The sequence below is a fragment of the Mustela nigripes genome, chromosome 1 (assembly GCF_022355385.1).
Source record: "Mustela nigripes isolate SB6536 chromosome 1, MUSNIG.SB6536, whole genome shotgun sequence".
NCBI classification, from domain to species: domain Eukaryota; kingdom Metazoa; phylum Chordata; class Mammalia; order Carnivora; family Mustelidae; genus Mustela; species Mustela nigripes.
The window spans coordinates 163,362,695-163,380,962 of NC_081557.1; the positions used below are offsets into that span (position 1 = coordinate 163,362,695).

Consider the following 18,268-nt stretch of genomic DNA (forward strand, 5'->3'; position numbering starts at 1 on the left):
AATACAGATGACTTTGGATGTCCTGATAAGAGAGGATTAAAAAATTAAAATAAAATACTTACCCCAACATACACCAAAAAAGACAAACAAAATACACCTCTAACAACAAAGAACACTAGTACAATCACATGCACACACACACGGATTGACACATAGACTTTTCCAGTCATTGTTGTAATAACCAATAGTTCCCTAATGAGGGAGGAGAGATGTCATCAAATTTGAAATTATATTATGGAAATTATTTAGAGTAATATATAACTTATAAACAAAATATATATTTATAATATAAATATAAATAGTTATAACTTATTATTTTGTCCATACTGAATTATGATAAGGTTATCATTTTCTTTTGTCTTATATCTTCAATATGACCATTAAAAATATTTAATGATCTTTGTTTTGTACTTATAATAATTCTGAATTAAATTCTGCAAACCCCCTCTGTCACTCCTCATGTTTTCAATTCCTGATTGACTTATTTGGCTAATACACTTGAGTTAAAATAGTCTATTTTCAAGTTCAGTTCTTGGTATAGAAATCAGTAATAGACTTTTACCTTTTATACCAGCAATTCAGAATTGGGTTTTTAGGTTAGAAGCTGCATTTTTATCTTCTCCCTGAAGTAGAATCGCATTCAAAAGGGAAAAGGTCAGTCCCACTGCATTTTGACTTTCAGAGTTCAAGCTCCTCCTTAGAAGCCAGCTGAGTATAACCAGGGGATGGATCTGGGGCCCTAAACTTCTTGTGGAACAGTTGGTGGTCTTGCTGCACGTCAAGGCTTCCCCAGTTTCCTGTCAGTCCCTGACATCTGCATGAATTGACATCTCAGAGAGTGTTTGCTATGGCTCTGTAAATAGTAATGGTCGTGCTGGGTTGGTTATTGGACAATATAGACTTGTTTTGGGCATCAATCCATTGCTGGGAAAGAACCTCACTTAGGAGGACTTCTTGAAGAGAAGTGAGTGGCATGTTCAAGCCAGAGAAGGATGATGTTAAAGTTTCTCCATTCCACTGGTTCTTTTAGGAAGTATCCTCATACTGTTGGGTTAGACTACTGGTATAAGCTGAATTTTTGTCCCCCCTCACTCCAAACTCATATGTTAAAGTCCTAACCCCCAGTACCTCAGAATGTGACCATACCTGATACAGGTTCTTTACAGAGGTAATTTAGTTAAAATAAGGTCATCAGTATGGACCCTAATCCAATATGACTAATGTCCTTATAAGAGTAGGAAATTTGAACACAGAGCTGTACGGAGGGAAGATGATGTGAAGATACAGGAAAAAGACAGTCATCTATAGAAACCAACCCTGCTGACACCTTGATCTGGAACATCTCACTCCAGATTGTGATGAAATAAATTTCTATTGTATAATCCACCCAGTCTCTCATACTTTATTAATGGCAGCCCTAATAAACTGTGAATTCTTATCTTCCTTTGTCTTCTGAATGCCCCTGACTCACCCGCATCATTTTAGGGAGGAAGCTGGAAGTGTGGTCTGAAGGTCTTTGGTTTCCGTAGAAGCAGCTGACAGTATCAGACAGATTAACCAGGGCTGTGCCTTCTCCAGACCGTGGTAGGGCATGGCAACACCTCCCTCTTCATCTTGGCCCCCCATCATGTTTCTGCCCAAAGAACAAACACATTAATTCATTTTATTTTTCTTTTTCTTCCACCTCCATTTTACCCCCTTCTATAAACTGCCAAGATCATACTGGTCAGCATTCAATCCTAGTTAACTACCCAATCTAGTTGTCTTGCATCACCCAAGAAAAGTGGCTAACAGAGTGACTACAAATAAGTTAAAACACTAGTGATAGTAAATGATTTTTCCCAACAGAGACCTATTAAGGAAACACCTCATCTTTAAATCGTATGCGTCTCATCTTGACATGCCTTTGTCAAGATAGACTCATTAGTTACACATCTGAACCGTATCTGATGTAGATCCCCACACTATTCTTTCCTTTTCTTTTTGTAGATCCTGGTCACAATGGGAGCCATGATCTCTCTGTTGTACATCTGGCTGTATTCCCAGAGCTTCCATTTCCATGTGGCACATCTTTATGCTCGCTTTGGGTATCCCAGTGCCCAGCTTATTGTTGGACAGAGATACCTGAAAGGTAACTTCTTTGTTTTTCTGGTGTGTATTTTACTGGGGAGTGGCAGGGTGTGGGGGGTGCGGTGCAGGGTGAAACTTGCTGGTTGGATTTCTGTATCTGCAGGATTATAGACTGTTTTAACGTCAAGCAGTTGAGAGAGTCCTCTTTTTTCTATGATATCTTTTTGTTTTACCCAGGAGCTGGTGTGGTGAAGGATGAAGAGATGGCAATGCATTGGTTTAGGTAAGAAAGATACTAGCTACCAAAAGCAGAACTGCAGAATTATTTCAGGAAGTGCTGAAATATAAAATCTTAGGATTTTGGTGCTTTTTTCCTAGGATGAAAATAAGATAGAGATATTAACTCCCTTAATATTAAAGTCTTGGTATCTTCTCTACTTTTTTCACCTGTGGAGAGGCAGGAATAGTGGTGGAGGGGATGTGGCTGATGCACTGAAAAGCAGTCTACACCACACAAGCAAAGAATAGATTAGCTTTAAAAGAGCTAAATCAGAGTATGTGTAACATTCTAGGTCAAGTGTCAGCACATCAGTAGTTTTATTAATAGTGCTCTGTGTTAGCATTACCTTGCTTATTAAAATCTTGAACTCTTAACCATGAGACACATTAATTTGAAATTTCAAAGTAGAAGTACATATTACTTATTGTTCAGCCCATTTTTTGGCTTCAATTTTATTCAACTGGTTTGTATTCAGTGTTCTAAATTTTTCACAGCTTTCTCAATTCTGAGTGTGTAGTACTGGCCTGATAAGTCCTCACAGAAAAACAACGCATATTATATGCTCAGTTGAGAAAATAAGAATGACTTTGGAAACAAACACTGGAACCCTTTACTGTACAATCTAGAGGTTAAGAAATGGAAATAAATAGGCTCTGAGGTGTTAGAAATTCCATTTTATATGGAGACTGTGATAGAAAATAAGGACAACTTAGGGGCAAAGCCAGAGTCACTTAATATAGAGAACTGGCCTTGAGTTCATGCAGTCTCAATTTATTTTAAAGTGGAAATTTGTTATAGTACTCTTTGAGATGTAATGTCCAATATGGTGTCCTCTAGCCACAAAAAGCATGTGAAATGTGGTTAGTCTGAACAGAGATGGAAAATACACACTGGATTTCCAAGATTTAATTTGAAGAAAGGAATATAAGTTTTATCATTAATAATTCTTTATATTGATTATATGTTGAATGATAATGTGACAGAGTTAAATAAAATATATTATTTAAATTAATTTTATGTATTTCTTTTAAAACCTTTAATGTGGCTACGAGGAAATTCAAAATTATGCATGGGTCACATTATATTACTATCAGAAGATGCTGATGTACAGCCTTTTATGATCCTGAGAAGTGTTCGATTATCTGAGAGAGAAGTGAACACATTCATGGCTTTGCTATTACCCATGAATTGATGGGCTCATTCTTCTCAGATGTTGCCTTTCTTCTCTCTACAGTAGTTGTTGACAAACTTGGTGACATATCAGAATCCCCTGGTGAGTCCTGAAACATGTTGATGCTTGGCTCCAGATTGACTTCAGTGAGCAGAAAAATTTCCCTGAGTGACTGTAAATGTGTAGCCAGGTCAAACGACCGCTGTAGAAGTTTACAGTGGTTAGAGTAAACACAAACCAGCAGAGGAAGCCATTTAAGAAACCCATTTCAACACAAAGTTTAAAATGGATATTCTGATACATTTCATCTGCCAACAGAGGAACGAACTTTGAGAATCAGGAAGGGAATGACGTGGCTCTCTTAGAGGAGCTAAATGTGGTTGGTGACTGACTACTTGTTATAAATGCAACATCTGAGACCCTAACCCAACCCTACTAGAGCAGAAACTTCATTTCAACAAGGTTTTGGGTGACTAGTATGTGCATTAAACTTAAATATTCTTACACTAGTTTTTTTAAAAAAAGTATTGCACCTGTTTCAAATGAGAGATATTTTTTAATGAAAGAGACTTATTAACATTTGTCTAGATCTATGATAATATGGTTCCCAGTAATGGTTACATATTTGTATTGACAATGCCCTTGTTTTACTGAGGAGATGCTTTTTCGAGGGACTGTTTCCTTGTTTTTTATTGCATACTCACTCCCCACCACCCTTCTGGCCCATATAACCTGTCCCTTTTTTTTTTCCTTTCTTTTTTAGACAAGCCTCCAAGCAGGACCATCCCCATGCTTCCTTTAACCTGGCAGTAGGAAAACTGAAAAACATGACTGGGTCCATGGAAGTAGGGTAATGAAATTAGCTGTCTTTCCCCTTTGAGCTGGGATGTCATTCTCTCTAAACCTGCCCCCATGTATTACCTGCATTTGACAGACAAAAGTGTTTTATATATAGTTCACTTCCTACTCTCACCTTTTTAGGTACTTACATTGTTATGAGTTATGATAAAAGTCACAAAGTAAGGGAATCCAAGATTCATACATGTGCATAGATTCCACTGATGATATTCTTAAGGCATTCCATTAGCCCGAGATGAAAGACCCGGTTATTTCATGGTCCTTACAGTCTCCTGTACCCTGTATGTATCATCTTTATGGCCTTATGACTTTTTCGTATAAACGGAATGAAGCATAAAAAATATAAGTGAATAGTTCTCTTTGGGCACAAATTCTTTTTGTGTCTATTGCACTAATTCTCTTCTGGTTACTTATAGTCATCAAGAGAAGTACAGCTATTTTCTCTGGAGAAGTTATTAATGTTTTTGAATAGTTCATAATCTGTGACATTTTTTATACAGCTATTTTGAGGCAGAGACATTTTGATAGAGTCCCCAAAATAAACCATTAAACTTTCAGCTTGTTTTTTTTTCCAGTAATGTAACTGACATATATTCCATTACCAAGTAATGTGTACAACCCCTTCTTTCAAGCCCCATCCCTTAATCTACCTCAGACTGACGGGTAGACAAGGTTCAGAAAGAGAGAGTCTCAGTGAGGCACTGATGGATAGAGTGAGTCTTGGGAATTGAAATACCTCTCAGGGATATTGGTTGCATGCATTACTTGGTAATGAAATTTTGAAATGATCTCTTTGAGGCAGCCAAGTCAAAATGGTGTAGTCAGTATGTTCCCTTATTACTGACAGTTGGTAGTTTTACAACTGATGGACAGGCATGTTGAACGGGGCCCCTCTCTAATTACCACTTCCAAACAAAAATATGGAATTTGCTTGCAAGAAGGGGGTCTCAGACATTACCTAAGAGTCTTGGCTAGAAGAACCCTTCTAAGTAGGGAAAAAGATCCAGCCAGACTCTGACACTTTAGGACTATTTCTTCGGGTGGCTTTGGTTTTATTATGAAGACACTTACGAGGAAACCCCGATGAAATGGCACGTGTTTTCCTCAATACCTTAAAATGAATCCAAACAGGTGTTAATGTGGCCCTTAGCCTAAACTTTGGATGCACAGGTGGTTTTGGTTTACTCTTCTCTCCATTTGACTAAACAACTGCCTCTTCTAGGGATGTAGAGATACTCCTTAAAGTTGCTGCAAGACAGGGGGTCCAAGAAGCCCAGGAACTTCTGGAGAATGTTATTTGGACTGGAAGCAAGCTCTCGCCAACTCGTCAAAGAATGAGGGTTTTTTACAAACCCTAATATGTGTGCTCTGTGCTCTTCCTGGATGGGGACGCTTCCCTCTCCCTCTCTCCCTGTGGCCTTCCAAAGTTTACCGGAACTTTCAGTGGAAGTGGTTTTTAGTTATAGTCTTATATGCTGCTGCATCACCAATTTGCTATTCGAAATCCTTTAAGCATGGTGTTGCTTGTGCTTTCCTGGGATTCAAGTTTGACCTCTTGCGGATGGAGGAGTATTTTATTTGGATTTCATTACCGCTCACCTCAGCTTAGTTTCAAGTCAGCGAGCATTCTATGAAATGGTAGGAGGGAAAAAAGGAAGAAACCTGTCACCAGAGCTTTGGCTTCTTAGATGTGTTTGTTGGCACCCACAGATCACTGAAGGAGCTAAACTCGTCATTAGGCTGATCTATGGCATGTGGTGTTCTGCTTAAAATAAACCTGTTTTCATGTCTCTACATTTCAATGATCTGCTCTATTAGGTTTCTATGGTATCTTATTATATTAGTTTTGTATTACTTTGTATAAAATGTCCTGTATAAGGAAAAAATAAAAAGGCTGTGAATATTGCCAACAAAAGATAAAAAGGATAAAGTATAAGAGCTCACATTTACTGAGCACCCACCATGTTGTAAGGTTTTGTCCTAACTGCTTTTAAGTATTTTAGCATTCACTAAAGCCTTATGAGGTGGGTGGTATTATTGATGTGGGAAACAAAGGCAGAAAAAAATTTTAATTTCCTTACTATCTACAGCCCATTGACAAGTTCTTGAAACAGGCAGAGTGACATTCCTGTTGAGACTCAACTGCCTCAATGTTAATACTTTGCTAAGGGCAAAAGCTAACCTTAGCCCAACCTCCAGGATCCTATAAGTGCACCTTAACATATAAAAATTCCTTAGGAAACTCCCTTTATCTCTATTCCACAAGATACGTGTTGGCACGCCTCATCCCCCAAGTATGTGACCCACCGATATATAGCTGAAGGGTCTTATGGTTCAGGTATTATTAGACAATAACAAATGACCCTTTCCCAACAATATGTAGCCCCCTCAAGTTCCTGGAAGCCTTGCTTCCAAAATTCCTTACAGACTTCTGCTGTCACTAACCCCCTCCCGACTGGAAAGTACAAAAGGGGCCACTTCTCATGACCCCAGTGTAGCTCTTTCTGCCCATGAGTCCTTTCCCTGTGCTTTAATAAAATCACCTTTTTGCACCAAAGACATCTCAAGAATTCTTTTGTGGCCATTGACTTTGAACCCTAATATCTTTCCTACATCATTATCATTCCCATTTTACAGGTGTGGGAATAAAGGTGTAGAGGTCGAGTAATATGTGCAGAGTCATAGAGTGAACGCTAGGATAGGATTTTGAAAATTTTTTTTAAGATTTTATTTATTTGACAGACAGAGATCACAAGTAGGCAGAGAGGCAGGCAGAGAGAGAGGAAGAGAAGCAGGCTCCCCACTGAGCAGAGAGCCCGATGCAGGACTTGATCCCAGGACCCTGAGATCATGACCCGAGCTGAAGGCAGAGGCTCCAACCCACTGAGCCACCCAGGCACCCCAGGATTTTGAAATTCTTAACTAGTTCTATTAACATTACTCTCCCAAATCTCTTTCCTAACAATTACAAAGATTCCCCAAGAGTAGCTACTTGGTTTATAGTACATAGTGAGAACTTACCTTAGCCAATAATGCAGCCACATTTTCTAAAGGTATTTTTTCTTTTTCTTTTCTTTTCTTTCTCCCTTCTTTCTCTTTTCCTTCCTTCCTTCCTTCCTTCCTCTCTCTCTCCCTCTCTCTCTCTCTTTCCCTTTTTCTCTCTCTCTTTCCTTTACATGAATTATATATTCATAAACTTCTAAAGCGGCATTTTAACCTTAAATATAGTTACATTTATTTATTGTATTTAGATTATAGCACAGTTCTCTCCTGGGAATATACATTCAGAAACATGTGAGAATGACAGAAGTGTTAAACCAGAATTCAATAAAATGATTAAGCTGTATGTTTAAAATACTTGTTTCACTTTTAAGTTTGAGTATCAAGTTTATGCTATAGACACATTCAAGATGACTGAATCTTAGTCAATCTTCTTTTGAAGCCGCTTAAATCCATAAAGCTGAACAAAAATCAAAATGGCTGCACTAATGCTTTGGTGAAACTCTATTTTATTTTATTATTTATTTATTTATTTATTTTTAAGATTTTATTTATTTGACAGACAGAGATCACAAGTAGGCAGAGAGGCAGGCAGAGAGAGAGAGGAGGAAGCAGGGTCCCTGCTGAGCAGAGAGCCCGGTGCGGGGCTCCATCCCAGAACCCGGGGATCATGACCTGAGCTGAAGGCAGAGGCTTTAACCCACTGAGCCACCCAGGCGCCCCATGAAGCTCTATTTTAAAGTAATCTCTTTCCTCTCTTTCCCAATTTCCCAACCCTCCCCTCCTCTTTTCTTAGCCTTTTGTTTCGGGACCCCTGTCCACAAGATGAAGGGCTGGTAGCACTTACACAATTCTGTCAAAACGGGCTAGATAGGATTCCTTATAATTCTCCCCTCCCCCAGCCTCTTCCTATGGGAGGGCCTGAAGTTTTTGAAGGCCATAACCTGCCATAACCTCCTTTGCCAAGCAAAGCAATAAAGCTATTTTCTTCTTTGTCCCAAACTCTGTCTTCACGTTGTATTTAGACTCTGAAGCATGGGGGGAGGGGGCGGTGGTTTTATTAACACTTTTTGTCCAAACTTGCTCAAACTCAGAAGGATGTAGATGAAATGGTCCAAGGCTGTTTTTTACTTCCTCTTTCGTAGTTCACGAAGCAATTAAAGCCCTTTCAATATAGAAAATCCAAAATCCATACACTAAATTCTTCACTTGAACCATTGTTAAGTATTTTTGGCCTCCCCAGAACCACTTCTCAGTTTTCTTACATTTTCCCAGAGGACACAATCTGCACTGCTTGAGATAAAGCTGGGGAAATTTTATCCTGAACCATGAATATCCATTTGCATAATACTAGGGCAATCATTTCAATCACCATGTAAATATGCACTTTTTTTTTTTAACTTTCACAATGATACCACTTTACTGCATTTTTTTTTTTTTTTAAGATTTTATTGATCTGTCTGACAGAGAAAGACACAGTGAGAGAGGGAACACAAGCAGGGGTAGTGGGAGAGGGAGAAGCAGGCTTCCCGTTGAATAGGGAGCCTGATGGAGGGCTCGACCCCAGGACCCTGGGATCATGACAGGAGCCCGAGGCAGATGGTTAACAACTGAGCCACCCAGGTGCCCCGCTGCATTGCATTTTAAAGTAGTATTTCAAAGTCTTGTTTATAGTGACAAAAAAAGCCCACCATTTTGAAGCTACCATAGAAATATTCACTACAGGGTGTTCAATGTCTTTATTTAAAAAAAAATTCCCTTAGTTGACATCTACAAATATCTCCAACCAGCATTGGTTTTAGGTATTTTTTGGTTTAATATGTATTCTGACAGCTCTTCGCTGCTGAAATAAAGTGGTAGAATAATTCAAGTTATTTAAAAAGTATGACTGCAATTAGAAAGGCGAGGTAAGGACTCACTATAAAACCCCTTCGATTTCAACTTTTTTACTACTTGAGTGTTAAATAGAGCATGACCTGCCAATCCACTGAACTGTGGAAGCCAAATCCTTCATGCAAAACCAGAGTGTAAAAGATCAGATCTCCTGACTCCTAAGCTCTTCTCTCTTTCCTTTCTGTACTTGGGGAAAGATTTGATGGGGAAAAGCAAGAAATAAGAAAGAAATTGAAGGGAGGTGGGGGAGAGAGACAGAGAAGACAAATTTGTAAATATTTGTTGGCTTCGAGAGAACCCAGATTTTGCTGCCCTCCGTCCTTCCCCTTTGCTCCTTGTAAACAACACTGATTGAGGCTCTGCGCTCTTCTATATTCCCCCACTTTCCTGTTGAACTCTTTGATACCTTGATCTTTTTCCTTTGCAAGGCAAGTCTGCCTTGATGTCAATATACAAAAAAAAATATTTTACATTCAAGTAGAGATTAATGGTACAGAGATTTTTTTTTAAAGATTTTATTTATTTATTTGACAGACAGAGATTACAAGTAGGCAGAGAGGCAGGCAGAGAGAGAGAGGAGGAAGCAGGCTCCCTGCCACGCAGAGAGCACGATGCAGGACTTGATCCCAGCACCCTGGGATCATGACCTGAGCCAAAGGCAGAGGCTTAACCCAAGAGCCACCCAGGCACCCCTGGTACAGAGATTTTTAAAAAAAATATTTTATTTATTCATTTGAGACAGGGATATATATATATATATAGAGAGAGAGAGAGAGAGAGAGAGAGAGAACGAGTGTGAACAGGGGGAAAGGAGAAGCACACCCCCCACAGAGTCACGACACCACCCCGCCCCCGGCCCCCACGTGGGGTTGGACGTGGGCTCCATCCCAGGACCTGGAGATCATGACCTGAGCCGAAGGCAGATGCTTAACCATCTGAGCCACCCAGGTGCCCCTATGGTACACAGACCTTCAGCCTACAACTCAATGAATTTTGCACATGTATCATCTGCATAGGCAACACTCAGAGTATTTTGATATCCAGTATTCCTTCTTAGTCAGTTCCTCTAAATAGCCACTGTCCTGTTATCTATCACTTTGGATTAGTTTTTCCTGCTTTTGAATGTCGTCACATTTGTGTGTAAATTTGGTTATAAAAATTATACTATGTAGTCTGTTCTATCTCTATTCATGCACTCATGCTTGTTTTAAGAGTTATCTTTGTTGCCTGCAGTTGAAGTTAGTTCATTCTCTTTCTTGCCCAATATTCCAGTGTATGATTCTACCACAATATAAGCTTTCTACTTCTTATAGGCATTTAAGTTGTTTCCAGTTTCTGGCAATTATTAAGAGAATGCCTATGAGCATTTTTGTAAATGTCTTTTGATAGATATATACACTCATTGCTTTCAGATATGTACCCCAGAATGGAGCTGCTGGGTTAGAGGGTACACATAGGTTTAGCTTTAGTTTGTTCTGCCAAATATTTTTGCAAAGTGGTTTTGCCATTTTACATTCCCACCACCAATTTTTTTGAGAGTTCCAATTTCTCTATATCTTTGCCAACATTTGGATAGGTCAGTCTCTAAATATAAGCTCTTCTGGTCATTGCAGAGAGTTATCTTACTTATTTATCTTACTGTAGCTTCAATTTGCATTTCTCTGATGAGTAATAACGGGGATCACATCTGTTTGAAAGTGTGAAGGGGGGTCTTAACTGTGGTATGTATTGCACGCCACCTTCTCAGAGGGATTTGGGATAGACTAACAGTGCAAAACTAAGTAGTGAGTAGGTGGCTTTCAGTGGTCTGCACAGAGGTAGGGTTTTGGTGATAAGTTGTCACCATAGGATTTCCTGGGATAATGGATATAAGCTTTGTTAAGAAATCAAAGAGAATTATAACTGGTAGTTTAAGCAGAATAACTTTATTATAATTGTGCTTTATTACCCAGACTCTTGTTGGGTACAATCTATACATATTGCTCTGGTAAGAAATATCAAATCAGTCCATATATATGTTATTTAGTAAGGTTCATTGACTCTTGATTCAAAAGTGAAAATGCTGTCTTTTAAATTTTATTGGACAGTGTTATTTGGCGTATCACAAAAACCGAGTTGAACTGTTGGCTTACCCAAGTTACCCTAAGGCAGTGCCAATATCTGAAAGAACTTTCTGGACTCTTGGCCTAGGGTCCAACTTAATAATAGAAGGTATTGATGTAGCACTTTCAATTCTTTTTTTTTTTTTAAGATATTATTTATTTACTTGATAGAGATCACAAGTAGGCAGAGAGGCAGGCAGAGGGGAGGGAAGCAGGCTCCCCGCTGAGCAGAGTCCAATGCAGGGCTTGATCCCAGGACCCCTGGATCATGACCTGAGCTGAAAGCAGAGGCTTAACCTACTGAGCCATCCAGGAGCTGCAGCACTTTCAATTCTTAGTGAGACTTTGATATCTATCCATTTTCATGTGTTTTTGATAAAGAAAGCATAGTAAATCCTTCTCTTGTTCTTCTACCTAAAGCTCATTCTCTTCTTTCAAGAAAGCAGGAAAGCATACTTGGATGTGTGCCCATTTTGGAAATGATGGCACTCATTTTGCAATCTCGAACAAATGGCATAACCTTTCAGAGCCTGCATTCCCTCAGCTGTGCAATAACCACTACCCACCCCACCCCCAGTGTTGTTGTGAGGATGACACAAGCTCATGATTAAAACAGCACACAGCACAGTCCTTTGCCTGAAGTGATCACATTGAAGGTGAGCACATTAAAGTTGTCTGGCATGTGAAAATGAGAGATGAGCCATTTTCTGTCCAAAGAGGACTGATAATGAAGGAAATTGTGTTTAAGCTTCAGGGCCCCCTAGCAGGGAGTCAAAATAAGATATTCTGTCACAAATGTAGTCAAAATAAGATATTTTAACCGCGGTTGGCAAGGATCACTTACTCCTTTCATTTTGACTTGCTTTCTATCACATTTGTGCTTCCATCAACTGGCACTGGGGAGACATAAGCATTTCTGGGCTTCGGTTGTGGGAAAGTTGAGTCTGGGAATGTGTTTAGTTTGGGCTTCTGGGATCTATTTGACTCACACTTCTACATGTAGTTGAGTTACTGCTAGCTGTCTTGGTGTTAGAATAGCTTCCAGAGGGGCGCCTAGGTGGCTCAGTGTGTTGGAGCCTCTGCCTTGGGCTCAGGTCATGATCTCAGTGTCCTGGGATGGAGCCCCGCATTGAGCTCTCTGCTCAGCAGGGAGCCTGCTTCCTCCTCTCTCTCTGCCCACCTCTCTGTTCACTTGTGATCTCTGTCTGTCAAAAAAAAAAAAAGCTTCCCGAAAAACTCCAGCTTCCATTGTGATTTGCTTAGGTGCAAAGCCAGAGGTGTGGTCAAGGGGCTGAATGTGTGTATGGTACTCGAGATCAGGAGCCTGTCGGGGGCAGTGGAGGAAATGATTTGATATGTACTAATCTAGATGCAACTGGTAGAAAATTCTCCTTAACCCTAGAATTCACATGTTAAAGAAACTTGACAAAAGCCTTCCCGATATTGACCACAATCGTACAAATGTATACGAAGTTAGCAGTAAGGAGTTGTGAAGCTGAAAGAACGTTTTCTACGCCACCGGTAAATTTTGAACAAACCTGCTTACAGAAATATTGAAGTCTATTCTTTCTACGGAAATTACAAAAGAATTATCGTACAAAAAGTGGCTCAAAGGGCATGAAATTCAAAGAACAGTATAAAAGACCAATGGAAGTATGTCAGGAAGTTAATAAAATTATATTTTTTTCTTGATGTTAACAGTGTCTGTCAGTCTTTAATTTGTTATTTGTTGTGATTTCTTTTCTTAGTTCCTTATACGCTTGTAGTCATTTTTGGATTCATAAGTTTGCATTTTTTTTTTCTATAAGGAACCTTCAAATTTTATAAACTTCTGGGGCATGCTACTGAATCCACCCATTTTGTGATCATTTCTACCCAGTAGCCAACGAGCCAGAAGGACTTTGTTAAACGCACCACAGTTTGTGGGTTTCCTTGGCTCTGAGTTCTGAAGTACCACGAAACTGAGAAACCTAAACTATGTCATAGTTGTACCGATGGGATTTTTAAAAATTTTATTCTACATAACAGATGAACACGGCTGGGGGAGAGGCAAACCGGAGAACAGACTCTTGAGTTCAGAGAATAAACGGAGGGTCGCACAACGGGGGGATGGGCTAAATGGGCGACGGGCATTAAGGAGGACAGTAGTTGTGATGAGCACTGGGTGTTGCATGTAAAATTTCATTCTGCCCTCACATGGCTTTCTTTCCTTTTGGCAAGTTGAATATTGGCTATGCATTACTGAAGGAGAAAATGGAGTTCTTAGTCTCTTTCCTTCACAGTGTAAATACAGAGAAGACTTCGTAGATCCCGGGTCATGCATAGTGAGATGGCAAAGTGTCCATCAGACAAAGAGACCATGCCCAGAAGTAAATTGTGAGAGAGTACAACAGCATAATCGTAATCACTTTGTGGGTAAAGAAACTGAGGCGTAAGAAGTTCCAGGGGCTTTATCAAGGACATGGTGATTGGGATTAAATCCAACTAAGCTCTGGATTAATGAAACTCTGCAACTCGTTGCTACCTTGCCAACTGATTCTCTTCAAAAACATGAAGAAGAAAGATTTACCTTGAATGTGCTTAGATATTGATGTTTCCTTGGCAACAGGTTTGAACTTGAAAACAAAACAGTGATTGAACATACGCAATTTTGTTATAAAACCATGGGCTCTGAGGTGGGCGTCTTAGAGGCTCCTTCCCTTTGTTAATTGAAAAGAGAAGTTCTTCATGTTAGATGCTGCCGTGTGGCAGTTATTTTAGAAAAATCTGTTTTCTAAACAGATTTTGAAGATGTGAGACCATTTCCCTTGAAAATCTGAGGCCACTTCCCTTCCCTTATGAATCTCCCTCTGCTCTGCCTTTTTTACTTTTTCAAAGTAAATCAGAGCCATGTGTGTAATTAGCACCTAACACCCACCTCCTTGAGATCATCATCAGTACCTGTCTCGAGTTGAAGGGATTTGTTACAATTTTGTTGCAATTAAATACAGACGAGTGTGAACATAAGGTATATTATTAATAGAATACCCATTTTTTTCCTACATTCCTTGGTTAAGCCAAACCATTCCAGTGCTACATTCCTTGTATAATTTTGCTTTTAAAAAGAGGGGGGCACCTGAGTTGCTCAGTCTGACTCTTGAGGTCAGCTCAGGTCATGATTTCAGGGTCATGAGATCCAGCTGTGCCAGGCATTGGGTTCTAAGCTCAGCAGGCAGTCGGCTTCAGGGTCTCTCTCTCCTTCTCCCTCTGCCTCTCCCCTCATTCCCCACCTCCCCCACTCCCCCATTTGCCCTCACCCGCCTCCCTCTCTTAAAAAAAAGGGGGGGGAGGTGCTGTTATTGAAATACTTCGGTTTTAGGCCATCCACTTCCTTTGAGGGATGCTGTAAGATAGAACCCCTAGAAACTACAAAGAGAGTTCACTACAGCTTTGTGAGTGAATCACAGTGGACTGGGCCAGCAACTTGAGTATCTCTTGGGAGCTGGTCAGAAACACAGAATCTCAATAGACACCCCAGATCTATGGAATCAGAATCTGTATTTTAAGACTCCCAGGTGGTTTACACGCTTATTGAAATGAGATGCGCTGCTCTTCATTGCTTGGTCTCTTGTTGGTGACTTGCAGGGAAAGTTTATTTCAGATATAACCTAGCGGCTGAATTCCTGGGTTTGAGCGAAGTAACGGGTTTGTTTGATTGGAGACTACCAGCTACCAGTCACGTGCTTTTGGGAAATCTATCCAACTTTTTCCAGGCACAGTTTCTTCTCTGTAAAAGGGAGACTACAGTAGCACCTACTGCACGATGGTGAATGCCCAAAATTACAGTTGCAAACGATAACCAATAAATGTTAGCTATTCTTCTTTGTACTATCAGAAGTTTAATTTTGGTTTTTAATTGAATAGTTTGTTTTGTCTTATAGAATCACAACTGATCCTTTCAGGAGGGGGATTTAGAAGTAGAGGAAATATAAAACCAAATTTATAGCCCTTTCTAGCAGGTATTTGACTTTTTGACTGACCTTACTCCGCTTCCTCTTATTTTTCATATATTTTTTTCTTCATTCCAATTTCCTTAGATATTTACGTTTCATTCTATTCGCCATGGTATCTTCATAAGCCACTTCAAAATCATTTTACATTGAGGTGTGACATAAAAGCAGCCATCACAATGACAAGTTTATTAGCCCACAACTTTCACTCCAAGTTACAGTGACAGCCTTATCTTATTTTTATTTCTCTACAACTCACTATAGTTCTATTGGTTCAGCTAGTAAGCTTGTAAAGCGGGAATGCTTACAATTGTTAAAGAAATGGTGTTGCCCTCATGCAATCTTGTTTATGGCCCAATCTCTAGTATAGTATCTTACACATAATGAATGCATAGTATGTTTATTGAGTGGATAATTATATAGAAACTTACATCATATGTCATTTATAAGTTTATATCTCTTTATGATTGCTCTTTAATTCAAACTGGAATGGGCGTTCCTCACCTTTTGACTTGTCCAGCACATAGGACTCAGGTCAAGTGCCACCCTCACCAGGAACACTTCCTTGACCCGTCAGCCCAGACAAGGGGGCTTTGTCCTCTAAAAACTATGGAATTCTAGGGCGCCTGGGTGGCTCAGTGGGTTAAAGCCTCTGCCTTCGGCTCAGGTCATGATCCCAGGGTCCTGGGATCGAGCTCTGTGGGCGGGAGGGGGGTGTGTGTCTCTGCTCAGCAGGGAGCCTGCTTCCCTTCCTCTCTCTCTGGCTGTCTCTCTGCCTACCTGTGATCTCTGTTTGTCAAATAAACAAATAAAATCTTTAAATACAAAACAACAAACTATGGAATTCACTGCTCATCTCATGCAGCTGGCACTCAGCTGGCACTTGACATTCCCCCTCATATTGGTAGCTTTCCTTGAACGAGAACACAAGCTTTAGAATCAAGAAGTCGTCGGTCCAATCTGATTTGGGCCACTTGCCAGCTGTGTGACTTTAGGAACAGCAGTTTCTCTCAGGCTATTCTCTCATCCATAAAATGGGAAAAACAAGGTGTCGTATTGCTACAATAGGTAATGTATGTGGGTGATTAGCACATTTCCTGGAGATATGATCATAATTGTGTCTTTTTGCACAAATTAAATTCAACAACCTGCTTTCATGGAACCAGCAGGAAATTATTACTGGGCTGTCAGTGAAGTACTAGTTCTGTAACTCTTGAGGATTCTTTTTGCCTCAGGCTCCCATGCTTGATGCAAGATACTGGGGCTGTATCTATTGATGATTAGTGGTGAATGTAGCTCTGATTAAATATTGTCTAGGTTTTGTGTCTAGAATTCATGACTTGTCAGGGGTGGTGGGGGAGGAAAGTAAATAATTCCTGTTACCCAGGGAATGAGTACAATACAGTTTCAAACTTCCCTTGAGTCCCTTTTGTTGTTTTTCTTTTTCAAAAAAAAAAAAAAAAAAATCCCCCTTTTTTATTCTGTAGAATAACTTCTTTTTTTGCATTTCTTTTCCTAAGAATATGATACGGATACCAACATTAATTTATTTCCAAAGGAGTGTTGTGCCGTGGAGATATATATATGTGTGTGTGTGTGTGTGTATAGTGTGTATATACATTTTTTTTCCTGTTGGAAGTCTTTAAAATAATCCCCAACCTCTCTGGGCTCTATGCAAGGTTCTGAAATGCAAAATGCATGAAAGCCAAATAAATCTTTGAGTGTGTGAGTTATGGAAACGTGGCTTATTAAGCCCATTCTCTTATTAGTTACTATACAAAATTATCGCATGAGATGCTTTTTCCCCCCCAAAGATTTTATTTATTTATTTGACAGAGAGAGATCACAAGTAGGCAGAGAGACAGAGAGGGAGGCAGGCTCCCCGCCGAGCAGAGAGCCCGATGTGGGGCCCACCCCAGGACCCTGAGATCATGACCTGAGCTGAAGACAGAGGCTTAACCCACTCAGCCACTCAGGCGCCCCGAGATGGTTTTTCTATGCACAAAATCCTTGGGGATATGGATATAGTCTACTATAAAGTTGATCTGTATGGTATCAGAAATTTTTCTTATGAATATATATTTAATTAAAGAAGAGTCCTTTGAACAGCAAAAAGGCGGGCCTACCACATCAATGCAGTATGCTCATTTTATATTTCTTACCGGTTTCTAACTATTCTAGTCTTCTCCATATGGAGACTTTTGAGATCAAATATGATCGTTTTGCTTTCTGACTAAAGTCCAACTGTCTCCCTGTGGCCTACAGTATTAAATCAAGTATGAAAGGTTTTGCCTAGTCTAGCTTCCAATAGCCTGCTGGTCTCAACTTCTGCCAAAGCCAAGGGGGGGGAAGTTCCAGCTGCAATGGGGTTCTTACCGTCACTGCCTGAAGGTGGCGCCCTTTCACAGCTGAGCCTTGGCACGGGCTCTCTCCTCCGCCTGCTCATCCATCTAGAACCTGCCCAAATGCCCTTTCCACTTGAAAGCCTCCCTGCACTTCCCCAAACAATTCTTCTTGCCTTTTGGGTCCCCTGACAATGTGCAGATAACATTTACATAGGCTAGTAATTTTTCCCTTTACAGATCTCTGATTAGCTTATGAGCTATTTGCAGTGGGGTCTGTGCAACCCACCCCATCCAATGCAAGGTCCACCACGCAGAAGATACCCAATACAAATTGGCCAAATAGACCCATGTGTCTACATTTATATTTGTAAAGAAGACCATACATTTTGCTTCTCTCAGATTCAATTTAATTTTGTTGATCTTAAATTCATGTAATGAGTGTTAAAGCAAACTGTCCTTCTATACCTATTTATAATGAATACTTGTGTCTTCCAAGTAGTTGCTAAAGTACACATAAATCCACATTGATATCTCTATTAGACCTTTTGGAAAACACAAGA

General features: G+C 39.9%; 1 protein-coding gene across 2 annotated transcripts in view; it reads left to right on the forward strand.

Annotated features, from left to right (window-relative positions):
- LOC132014120 (secretory immunoglobulin A-binding protein EsiB-like) overlaps positions 1-18,268 on the forward strand; it is a 123,978-nt gene that overhangs the window by 13,048 nt on the left and 92,662 nt on the right. The window contains exons 2-5 of one of the 2 annotated variants that reach the window (XM_059394789.1): positions 1,990-2,131; positions 2,308-2,353; positions 4,285-4,371; positions 5,602-6,153. In XM_059394789.1, the coding sequence (XP_059250772.1) occupies positions 1,990-2,131; positions 2,308-2,353; positions 4,285-4,371; positions 5,602-5,737 (411 nt within the window). In that variant the 3' untranslated portion in view covers positions 5,738-6,153. Of the gene's footprint in view, positions 1-1,989; positions 2,132-2,307; positions 2,354-4,284; positions 4,372-5,601; positions 6,154-18,268 lie in introns of those variants that run through there. The other variant, XM_059394779.1, reaches the window with a different exon arrangement.